Source organism: Nuphar pumila, chromosome 5 (genome assembly GCF_984573655.1).
Source record: "Nuphar pumila chromosome 5, dmNupPumi1.hap1.1, whole genome shotgun sequence".
NCBI classification, from domain to species: Eukaryota; Viridiplantae; Streptophyta; class Magnoliopsida; order Nymphaeales; family Nymphaeaceae; genus Nuphar; species Nuphar pumila.
The window spans coordinates 45,149,724-45,161,794 of NC_143253.1; the positions used below are offsets into that span (position 1 = coordinate 45,149,724).

The 12,071-nt window shown below is 38.7% G+C and overlaps 1 protein-coding gene across 1 annotated transcript; it reads right to left on the reverse strand.

Annotated features, from left to right (window-relative positions):
- Window positions 1–2,390: 2,390 nt before the first annotated feature.
- Window positions 2,391–9,544, reverse strand: LOC149837488 (protein EDS1-like). Its single transcript, XM_090006075.1, has 3 exons — window positions 9,152–9,544; window positions 4,525–5,355; window positions 2,391–3,309 (listed from the first exon to the last, which is right to left on the reverse strand). The coding sequence occupies exons 1-3, from the start codon at window positions 9,470–9,472 to the stop codon at window positions 2,566–2,568; spliced, it is 1,896 nt and encodes a 631-aa protein (XP_089862201.1). The 5' UTR covers window positions 9,473–9,544; the 3' UTR covers window positions 2,391–2,565.
- Window positions 9,545–12,071: the final 2,527 nt, after the last annotated feature.

Sequence of the window (12,071 nt, forward strand, 5' to 3'; positions counted from 1 at the left end):
TGAGGCTTTCACTGACAGATCTTCTGACATAGCTATTGCACCAATAAAGGCTTTTACTGGCATAAACAATGTGCCAGTAAAGGCCCTTTCTGCTTATAGTGTTGTCCCATGCATGTTATGTATGGTACTAGTTGTAAGGGTTAAACCCATGCACACTTATATGCAAAAAATGACGTGTTGCATAAGTTGAGAAAATACATTAGGCACCCAAGAAAAAAGCATTAAGATGCTACATGTCAAGCGCAGAAGTATTGAAAAGAAACTCAAGAAAAGGAGAAGCCATTTAGCATGATAGACATAGTGATGTGAACCAAAATTCCAATTCTAATTAATCATTATCCATAAGAGGATGTATGTTTATCTTTGAATCAGAAAAAGTAAATTGTAATAACTCATTCAACAATGGAAGTAAAGTTTAGAGCACTAGCTTCAACTAGTACAGAAACTGAATGGCTAAGAATCTCTTGAAAGAGACCAATAAGTTATAAACATTTGATTGCAAGCCAAGCAAGCTCTAAGGCACATTTATGTGTATTGGATTGCTCGATCAAGGAGTAATCTCAAATATGTGAAATCTTGTTAAAACTTAGGATTTGTTGGCAAAAAAAATTCTCGAGAAATTGTCTTTAAGAGATCGATAGGAATATGAATAAAGCCTATAAAAACAATCACCTATTATGGTAATCCAACTACATGATATGAGTCAAACCAACTCTAGTGGTTCAATGGAAAGAATACTTCATCGACTGATTGATTTAAGCACTAAATTTTTTTTCATTTCAGATGTCAAGTTCTTGAAACTTGTGTATGGAGGTTGAGTTCAAACTAAACTTTTACTGAGATCTATAACTTCAAATAGGTTTATACCATTGATGGACTCACCTATGTTGGTGTAAAGGTGGGGTCACCTCATATAGGACTTGGATTTGTCTTTTGAGTATTCATGAAACTGGGATATAAAATAATACCTTTAGTGTACAACTTTTATATATTGTTATACACATTATGATCACTTGAAGTTTACCACTAATGTAGAAGTACAAACCCAAAAGGTTTCTTCATTTATACATTGGATCTTCGTGAATAGCTTCTTGAGTCTTTCCATAATTTTGATTCACGTAAAGATTGTTAAGTAATTGTCTCAAAATTTTATGGACCTAGTCTTAGCTGGCTTGGGATGATTTTGACATAGGTCTTTGATTGATTTGTCTAATCTTTGACTTAGTCATAACTTATTTAACAACCATGCATGCATTCTTTAATGGTCATAATGGTTTAAAATTTGTCTTAGTGTTTGACATTACATTTGACCCTTTACCACTCTTTTCATTGATTTTTGTTGGCTTTTCAGGGTCTTTTTGTACCCCAAAACTTGCACCTTACTCATTTACTTTATTTAACTCGTTGTTGAGCTCATTTAAAGCCACTTATTCCTAGCCATTGTAGCTTTATTATTAACACTAGAAATTTATTTTTAGCCATTTTTCTTGGGCCTATATATATAGACTCAAGCCCTCTCCCATTCTCTCCATCACCACCTTGAGATGTCTCCTCTCTTCCTCTCTAGCTCCTCCAAGCTCTTTAGTTATTCAAGTTCTTTAGCTCCCTTGAGTCTTCTAGCTCACACTCTCTTGCTCTTTCTCGATAAGAGCTTAGACCTAATTAGAGTTTTTCTTGGTTTGAGTCGATATGAGCTTATATCTAGCCATAGTGCTTCTCAGTTCAAGTCAAGAGACTATTCAAGCATCAAGTTGCTCTATCTCACCCAGTTGGCGAAAGCTCGAATCTATCCTGAAAGCGATATTACATGAATACCCATTGCAATAAGAATTTAATCTAAGTGAGACAAGTATCCCTTTAAAGATAACGCATCTAACTCAAGCCTCCAAGCGTACCTAGTTCAAACTCAGTTGTTATACCCACTCAGTTATTTCCCCAACATCTTATAGGCGAACCAGTATTTCATACAAAAAATTATGTTGAATATATGTCAATGAGACATATTCCCTCTCAAGCTCTAAGTTTGGATGGCAATCTCTATCGATTTTAAAGGTTGCTTTACTTCAATCTCCCATTGTTCAAGTTAAGGTTTCATCTAGGTAAGAGGGAAATTGGTGGTAATTTACACTAAATATGGTTTCTAGAAAAAAAAATTGGTCATGAAAATTGTTTATAATTTTGTTATTTTCCAAACATCAGTATAGTATTTCTATATATGAAAATTCACAAGACACTTGTTCCCGAAAAACCCAAATTTGCGCAGCTTTTGAGAATTCATAAGGTATTCTTCATGTGCCTTAAGTTATCCCAAGTAACGTGCACGCCCATGTGGGACTCATGTTCTCTATCATTTAATTTTGTTGGAAGCAGAAATCGATTGTAACTCATACTTTTGTTGATGAAATTTGAGGGGGCCATAAACCCATCGCATTTCTCATTTATTAAAAAAAAAGACAACCACACAATTCATCACAAAGATCATGAACTCCAAGGGACTTTATTATCTAGACCGTGTCAAGGACATTGATCCCCACCATCCAAACCGTGGACTCAGCTTGCATCAAATTAAGCAGATTGTGCTGTCATTTTGTCACGCAGGCGAGAGCCCTCCTTGTGGTTCGATGGCAACATCTCCCACCACTTCTTGAAGGTGGCTCTAGTGAACACAGCTTCCTCCAATTCCCCTTCTTTAACCCACTGAACTACTTGATTCTCGAATCCCAAAACTTCCTCTCGTATACGTGGAAATCCCCCGGCCACCTTCATCTTTATGCACATGTTCTCCACTCTAGCCCAAAAGCATGAATCCAAACTCACCTTCCTTAGGGGATCATCCTCTTTCATGAACCTCTTCATGTGCCTGAGCCAATTCTCCGGGTACTTATAGTATTTCGGCCTTGCACCTGACTTGGTCTCATACAGCCCGGTCGCGTCCTTCTTGTCGTGCCTGTAGAAGTTAGCTATGTCGATCGGCTCGACCAGGAGGCGGATTCTGGTGCCTAACTCGAGCCAGGGTGCCTTCACCTCGAATGAGTCAGGCAGCTCAAACCCCTTGAGCATTTCCCTGACCTCTTCCCAGTAGCCAACCAGCTCGAGCCTATCCACATTGGCCTGGAAGTCTCTTTCGTCTTTCTGCAACTTGAACGCATCGTAGTAGCCTGTGTCTCCGGCGCATGCTTCACAGTATTCCTTGAGTTTGCCTAGGCATTTGTCGATGTGCTCTATGTACCCTGTGACTGTATCCAGGTTCTTGTTCCTCAACTGCTCCATCTCCACTGCAGCTCTTAGGCTCAGCCTTGCTTCTATGCCCTGATGCAAGCCAAGATGTACAGTCCAAGGGCAAATTGGTCACTCTCATGTAAAAGAAATTCAACCAAAAGTCCGCATATCGACGTCACAGAAAGAATCCTATCGTACGATGTGTGATGGGATTCATGCTAATTCATACTACAGTAACATAATTAAGAGTAGGGTTGGTCTCAGACCCAGATCATAGACCCATTTGCCAAAGAGCATATATAATGCAATGCAACCCGCCTTATTCTTGACTGTAGACCTTGGTCAATACCTATTCACGAAAATCTATATATAATGCAATAGCCAGCCCAGTTTATTCCTTTATATGGGTTAGTGAGCATGTCAAAACCTTTAGTTGCCAGACTAAGAAGCAAGTGGGAGTTCCTCAAAATGCTTTGATGTATGTTGAAGCATGGAGAGTTGGGAAGTATAAGAGGAAATGAGTGAGGCATATTTTAGGCCCTGTTAATTTGGAAACTAGAAGTGTGGAGTGGGAAATGGGGAATACCCAGCGCCAAAGTCGTTTGAGATTGATGCAGTTGTAGGAAATGATGGAACTAGGGTGGTATTTGACACCTCCAGTTCCACATTTCACTTTTCACGCAGATAAGGTGATAGATGCCAAATACTATATCAGTTCTCACACCCATGACTGCTTTGACGACCTTCTCAATGCTCTTTCAATATTAATTTAAGCTTTTCAACTGCATTCTAAACAGCTGCACAAGTGAAAGTGGTAAATCCTTAGCTGAACCGTTTCACTTAACCCAAGCAACAATGTGGATTTGCTAAAACCACAAATTTTGGGATTCCATAACTGCATACTTGGCTGCCACCAACTGTCAGTTTCCAAACAGGGCCTTAACATTAAACAAAGGGAATAAAACGTGTGTTTTCACTTAAATACAACTTAGGTTTTGCCGAAATAGCTTATGGTGCTTTAATAATAAAAAAATAATTTTTAAAAGAAAAAATATTTGGATAAGGAAAGTGGACATGGTTCAATTTATAGGGACAAGGATCAGGTGCAGTGTGATTGCAAACTTTTGGTGCGCTGCTGCACCTTATCACTCTCCATCTGTTGTTGGGCCATGTATCTCAAAGATTGAGGGTGATCAAGTGTAGCAGCACACTAAAAGTGTGCAATCCCATTGCATCTGATCTTCCCTCCAATTCCCCAGCCAGAGATAGAGAGAGAGAGAGAGAGAGAGAGAGAGAGAGACTCACAAGACCAAGCTCCTCGAGGGAAGAGTTGATTTCATTATCCACACCACCCTGCGGAGTGAGGAGAACGATGCTGTTCTTATCCAAATGGACCATGCTGTTCTTATCCAAACATTTTGTTGCCTTGGCTTCATAACTCATATGCTCAGCTATGCATTCTTGTGCAAACTGATGTACAATGCTCACATCGGCACCTGCCATCTGAAGCGAGTAGAACAGGATCTGCAGCACAGCTTCATGGTTGTCCACCTTCACCATGCTTCCATCATCACAAATGAAGGCGAAACTACCAAATGGCCTGTAAGGACTCAGCTCAACAATGCCGTTCACGGCTTCCCTCAAAGAAGTGCCACTAGCAGAGCTTTTCAACACTGATGAATCATAGCTTGCAATGGAGAAAGTGTTGTTCACCACATTGGTGAAGAAGTTCTCCGATAGATCTTCAGTCAAGACTGTCTTTCTCCCTTTGGGGTCCCAATTTTGAAGTATTGCTCCGAGATTGGCCTCCACATCAGTGCGAGGGGAAAGAAGGATGCGGGGGGCGAGGTCTCCAGCCGAAACAATGTTTGTGAAGCAGGATGACCAGCACTTCTCAGGCTGATGAAGAAGAAGTTCGCGTCGGATCGCGTGGCCGAAGACCTTGTCTCCAACCAGAGGAGCACCAAAAGTAACACAGCGAGGAGGAGTTATGTTAGATTTGCTGCGATGAGCATCGATGTTGGGTTTGCTGTATACTTCTTCTAGGAACCAAACTGTTGCTAAGATTGCTATCGCTCCTCCACTGGAATGCCCTGTGAACAATATTTGTTTGTTCCTTCTCACAGCCTCATCCACCTGAAAGTAAGTTTCACAGTTCTGTTATTTCTAGAATTCAAGGAGTTGCTCTTTCTTGTAATGCAGAAGAAATAGTAAAGAGCTCCACATCTGAACCACGACATGGTTCTATCTTCAGATTCATCAGGAACGCCAGAAGCCCCGCCCTTCCTCTGACGACGCGCAGCGACCTTTCACACCACGGAGGTTGACCTTCTCAGGCACCTCTCGCACCACGCGCAGCTAATTTGCTTATTTTTCTTTGTTAAAGGATAGGGGTGGTGCTTGTGTTTCCAGGTTCGTTCTATGGGTTCTTCGATCACAACCATGGAATGTTGCGATGATTTGAAATAATTCGCCAAATTTTTATTTTTGTTTAACAGATAGAGATGTTGCTAGTTGGTGCTCTGCAGTGATCCCTTCGTCCCCGTCTCCTCCTGCTCGAGCACCGACGGCACCTCCATCCTCCGCATCGTCGTCCAGCCCGACGCCTCCTGCAAGTTCTCCCCCGTCAACCCTGGCTACGCCGCCTGCCTTGACCGCTCCTCCCGGCGGTGCCCGACCCTCGCCAGTCTTCACCGCCCATCCCGCCTCTCCCTCGCCGGATCCCGTCTCCACTACGACCCCTTCTCCTGCCGTGACTGGCTCACTGCGGAAGAGCGTCCCGACGCCGGAACATGCCAGTTCTGTGCAAAAAAAATTTGCTCCCTACCGGAGAACGCGCCCGCAGTGAGCAATTTTTAAATTTTTTTTTTTTTAAATTTAACGACGAATTAGCGATGGATCATATCCGTCGCTAATTTAAAATAACGAAAGACTCACGATGGATCATATCCGTCGTAAATTAGCGGCGGATAAGTTCTGGCACTACTTAACGTCAAAAAATCCGCGATGAAAGTAATCCGTCGCTAAACAGTTTAGCGACGGATTTAGGTCGTCGCTAATCCACAGGTTTCTTGTAGTGTAATGAAAACAATTATAAAAGAAACAGGAAATGACCCTACTGTCATTGCAAAATGGCGGGTTTCCCAAAATACCTAACAATTTGACAAAATCTCATAGATATCCAAAATTTTGATTTTTGACTTATTTTTTAACATTTTTATCCATCTGCAAATATAGCACGACCTTCACAACTTTTTACTTGTGAATGTTCTCACACAGGTGCAAACCACGGTAAAAAAATGGCATGACATATTTGCAAATACGTGCCATTTTTCTTTTTACGAAAGCTCAAAAATATGTGAGGACATTCACAAATGTGGTAGTATTTACTAAAGAAGCTTCACACATTTTGAGAATATTCGCAACCATAAACTATGATCATTTTTCATATATATATATATATAGTGAGTGATAGTTGGCAAGATGTCAGTGAACTCGCATGCGCTAAAAGGCAAATGACTTTTACTGATGCTTTACACATACCGTTAAAGGTTTTTTTATCTTTAGTGGCACTTTTGCAAATACCAGGTACGAGGCCACATTCACAAATATGAGTTGTAGAGGTCTCCAAAATGTGTGAGCCTCCTTTTATTAAAACCGCATAAGGGGCACAATTTAGAGGACGTTCACAAATGTGTGATGACATTCGTGTGTGAAGTTTCTTACATCCGTAAATATGTGATCACATTCGCATATGAGGAATTGACCTTATCAATTGGATTACATTCATATATCAGAATGTGCAAACCTGAAACCATATTTGCAAATATAGTCAAATATTTACGGATATTCACATTAAAAAAATTTGAGATTCACATAAAAATAACGCATGAAGGTCCCTATATCCACACATATGTGACCACATTCACAACTGAGGAGTTAACATTATCAATTGAATAACATTCGCACATCAGAATGTGTGAACTTGAAACAATATTTACGAATATCTATCTTCAAGACTTGTGATATCTGCATGAAAGTAATGAGCAAAAATCCCTACATCTGTAGATATATGACTACATTCACAATTAAGGAGTTAACATTATCAATGAGATGACATTCACACATCAGAACATGCAAACTTGAAACAATATTTGCTAATGTGGTCACATATTTGCAGATATCCATCATCAAGACTTGCAATATCCACATAAAAAATAATGAGCAAAGATCCCTACATCCACGGATATATGACTACATTTAAAACTAAAGAGTTAATCTTATCAATTAGATGACATTCACATATCAGAATATGCAAACTTGAAACCATATTTGTGAATGCGGTTACATATATGTGTATAAAATAACTTTTGCACACTCTTATGTCGTATTGTATTTTGTGCGAAGTCAGATACATTCACAAGTAATGTTTGTGTTTGTCAACAGATATTGGCGGATATTTTCAAGGAGTATTTACTTAGAGGAGGTTTGCATGTGTGAAGTCTGCTGTATATGCGAAGGTCATATTGTATTTGAGGATGTTCCCAAAATCTTGCTTTTATTGAAAAGTTGTGAACTTCCTACCGCGTACCTATTAATCACGTGAACCTCAATAGGTTTGCAAGTGCGAAGAGCAAAAATGTCTTAAAAAAAAATCTGGAATGGACGATTTTAGATATGCAAGAAATTTTGTCAAATTATTAAATATTTTTGAAAAATGCATCATTTTGCAAGGATAATATGATCATTTGTTTTTTTGTAAAAGAAATTCCTTTTATTGGCATTGACATTGCCATAGAGGCGGCAATTTGTTCTTTTTTTTTTTTACATATACGTGCATGGCAAACCTCTTATGATAATACCGTGTGATTTGCACATCCACCATCAGGAACTTATCTCATCATCTTTTTTATTATTATAATGTTCACTTGACTTCGGCATATGGTTTTGTCTTTTGATTCCAAGGGGCGACTTCGTCCAGCTCGATCTGGGCTACGCATTGTTTATTTTGCCCACTAATTCAAAACGAGTCAACTGAGCCCTACGAGGGGCCATAGTCCAGACCGTGGTCCCGTTCGTAACTGCGAGACCAGGCCACTTGCTACCTTGGCAGCACAGTCCGAGTTCACCAAGAACCCAGACTCAGACTCGGCTAAATCAGGCAGAGTTGTCCAAGAACCCAGACTCAGACTCGGCTAAATCAGGCAGAGTTGTCTCAAGGCAAAGGGCTGGTAAACAAGCCGAACGATCCGAATAAGGCATTTTATCGATTGATCGAGTGCATCACTTGTGTTTATCCTAGCTGAGCTCAAGCTTGGCTCGTGCCTGAACGAGATAAGCTGAGCATGAGTCCTGTAAAATAATTCATGTTCTTTATTACATAGAATATATATAATATTTATGAGGTTAATATTTGGTGCTATTGAAGGCACCGAATTATATGGAGCTATTGAATTAAAATTCATAGGTTTTTAGATTTATTTTTTTTTTTTGTTGTAATTTAAATCTTATGGGTGTGAGTTACAATGATTTTTTTAGTGAGAAATGAGTTTTGAATTATATATGATTGCGAGGTTTTATAAAGAATTCAAAAATGAACGGTCCACAATGCACTAAAATTTTCATGACTCCAAAAAAACATATTTTTTGAATGAAATAACAAAATCTAAGCTTTGATCCTTAGCAAACAAACCTTCTTAAACACATCTATCTATGTGGTGAGATTGAGTTGATAAATCCTGAACCTATGATTTCCACTTCAATGGTTTCATATGATTTTGGTGCCTTCAATAAAACCAAATATTAACGCATATATTCACTTAGAACTATTGACGAGCGGAACAAAAGAAAAAGAAAGAAAAAGAAGCAAAAGTAGGCCTAAGAGTTGGAAAAGAAGCAGAAGCAGAAGCAGGTGATTCATCATTTTGCATACCTTTGCCTTGAAATGGGACTCCTCCAAGATCTGCTTGAACCACTTAAGGAAGGCATTGTTGACCAGGGCGTCCTCGTCGGTGCCGAGCACTTTCAACGACGGGAAGAGCTCGGGATCGATCTTAGACGTGCCGAAATTACCGGTGTCGGCGTACCAATCGGAAACCGACGACCACCTCGCCGGGAACGCGAAGGCCAAGCATTCGGAGTGTGGCTCTTCAGTGTTAAAGAACAGATCTGAATCATCTGATTTCTGAGGGTTGAGGGCCAAAGGGCAAAGACTCTTCAGTGCAACCTTAGTCTCTTCATCCAAGACCACCATCCTTACCAACCAAGCAATCTGATCAAATCTATTAATGGCGTTAGAAGGCGAGAGGGGGAGACGGGAAAAGGGAGGCCCGAGGCCTGCTTTTATTAATGGCGTTAGATTGAACAAATTACTTTTTGTTTTTTTTAAAGGCAAGCTGGGGCTAGGGCAACGTCCCACCACAGGAAGACGCGCACTGACAGAATAGAAAAGTCAGACCAGCCAGCTAGTCATTGAAAAGTCAGAATAGAAAATGGGTGGTTTTTGATGCTAATGAAGACAATCAAATCTGTCTTGTAAATGAGTGCGTATCAGATCAGAGCACGCTCATATGCCGTTCGTTCATGCGATGAACGGTATCCCAAGTACCATGGATGGGATGGATCTGTCTTTTAGATTTGCAAAAATGAACCGCTGAAAAGCAGATCCGCATAAGGTATTGGATGAACGGCATCAGAGCCACTCGTGGTAAATCTATTGAAGTTAATTTCAAAGAAGAGTTAAATTCATGTATGGGATGGATCTGTCAATCACAAATTTTATAATCGAAACACAATCCTCCTCTGCCCAATAATTTCATACTGCGACCATAATTTTATTAACATCTCACACCAATGTTGTCAGTGTCGGCCCACCGAATCATTCTGCTTCTGTTAAAAGATAATTAAAAGAGATTATGTGTCAATCAACAAGTGTTAAAGTTCTTAAAAAAATAATTTTAAGCATTTTTTTTATATTTATTAAAAAATAACCAATTTAGGGGTGAAGCGTATACTGACAACATTGTCTCAGACATTTTCAAGAAGCACGAACCTTGTCCCACACGACATTACCTGCTTACGTTAATCATGTTAGAAAATATCCGCAAGTGCATTAAAAAAATATGTTTTATGAATTGAAAATATTTAAAACATTTTTTGCTATAAATTTTTGGATCACCAAACAAACCAACTCACACATTCCAAATGTTGATACTCAAAAAAAGGCAATATAGATTACTTTTACACGGTCACATTTGGGGAAAAGAAAAACAAAAAGAGAAAAACCTCTCTCTCTCTCTCTCTCTCTCTCTCTCTCTCTCTCTCTATATATATATATATATATATATATATATATATATATATATATATATATATATATATATATATATATTTGGATGGGAGAAACAGTGGATAGCTTTTTTCTTCTAGTGTTACAATGGACGAAAGAGTGCCTTTGATCACGAGCGTGATCTGTGGCGCTCTTTTTGTTTTTTTGAGCAAATAGGTGTTTTAGCAGCGGTTTTGACAGATAGGAAGGGAGTTTTGACAGTTTTAGCGGTGCTCTCATTTTTTCCTCATTTCATGCAAAACCAGACCCTCCTTGAGCATCCCACGACTGTTTGATAGGAAGGGAGTTCGATGATAACCCCTTCCCTATATATATGAGAATGAAAATCACCTCAATGAAAACCCTCAAATAACTCCTCAATGATTTTTTTTTTGTTTTTTTCAAAATACTGATATGTAAAGATGTGTTCAGCATGATTGATTTATTATAAATTGATGATGAATTTTGGATAGAAAAAATGGTATTTGGAGCTTCAAAAATTTATGAAAATTGTACCTTGTTGATTTTAAAACTTATAAAAACCTAACCATGCATCGGAATCAAATCCTCCCAAACTGATTCCTATAAAAACAAGCATATAGGTCACATCTGTATGGTGAAATTTTAAAAAAAAAACATGAAAAATCCAATAAAACATCTATTGAGGAGGATTGAGAGGGTTTTCCAATGAGAAGGTTTTTATTTCCCTATATAGGGAGAGGATGATCTTCTTACTAAATGGTCAATTAGCCTATCTTTACTTTTGAAAATTGTACTTAAAGATGTTTTTGGTGAATCTTATGGTATGGATGTGATCTTCATTATCAAAAACCATTCAAGATTCTCTTGAGTAATGCTCCTTTATTGTATAGATAGGATATTACAAGGATCTAAAATTCAATGGTTTTAAAATTTTTGAAAAATTCTAAGCTAGGTTCATAAGATCATCCGTACAGTCAGATTGGCCGAAAACATCTCTAAATATGATTTCTTAAAGTGAAGATAGGTATGTGGACCATTTAGTGGGAGGACCATCCTCATCTATATTTTTCTTAGTTGGGCTCTTAGATCATCCAGTTATGATACATAGGCGTAAATGTGTGATGTTTTACCAGGTCATAAAATTATGTTTTTTTAGAAAACAAGATCCAAAAATTGATCCTTATTGTTTTAGACATGCTCCTCGTGTGTGTGTGTATATATATATAATTTTCTCAGTCAAATTCATTTTAACATCCCAGACTCTAGATATTCTCTTTCTTTAAAAAGAGACCAAAGTCTTTGACCCAAGCTAAAAAGAGGTTGACCCACTTCATTCATCAAGAGAATAACCTTTGCTTCACAAGAATAACAAAATTTAGGGGAGCACACAAGCCAGGCTCGAGCCGAGCTTAGGCTCAAAAAGCCTGGCTCAACTTTAATTGAGCTTGAAAAGTTTTGTACAAACTTCGCTCGAGTTCACGCTCAAGCCACACTAACATTTAAAATAATAATAATAATAATTGAACAGAGGGTGAGATTTGAA

Excerpts from the sequence above, each read along its gene's own strand:
- LOC149837488 (XM_090006075.1), bottom strand. The coding sequence starts at position 9,472 with ATGGTGGTCTTGGATGAAGAGACTAAGGTTGCACTGAAGAGTCTTTGC. Across the intron at positions 5,356-9,151 it reads AGTCCCATTTCAAGGCAAAG|GTGGATGAGGCTGTGAGAAG; the intron begins GTATGCAAAATG and ends ACTTACTTTCAG. Across the intron at positions 3,310-4,524 it reads CCCTCGAGGAGCTTGGTCTT|GGCATAGAAGCAAGGCTGAG; the intron begins GTGAGTCTCTCT and ends GGCTTGCATCAG.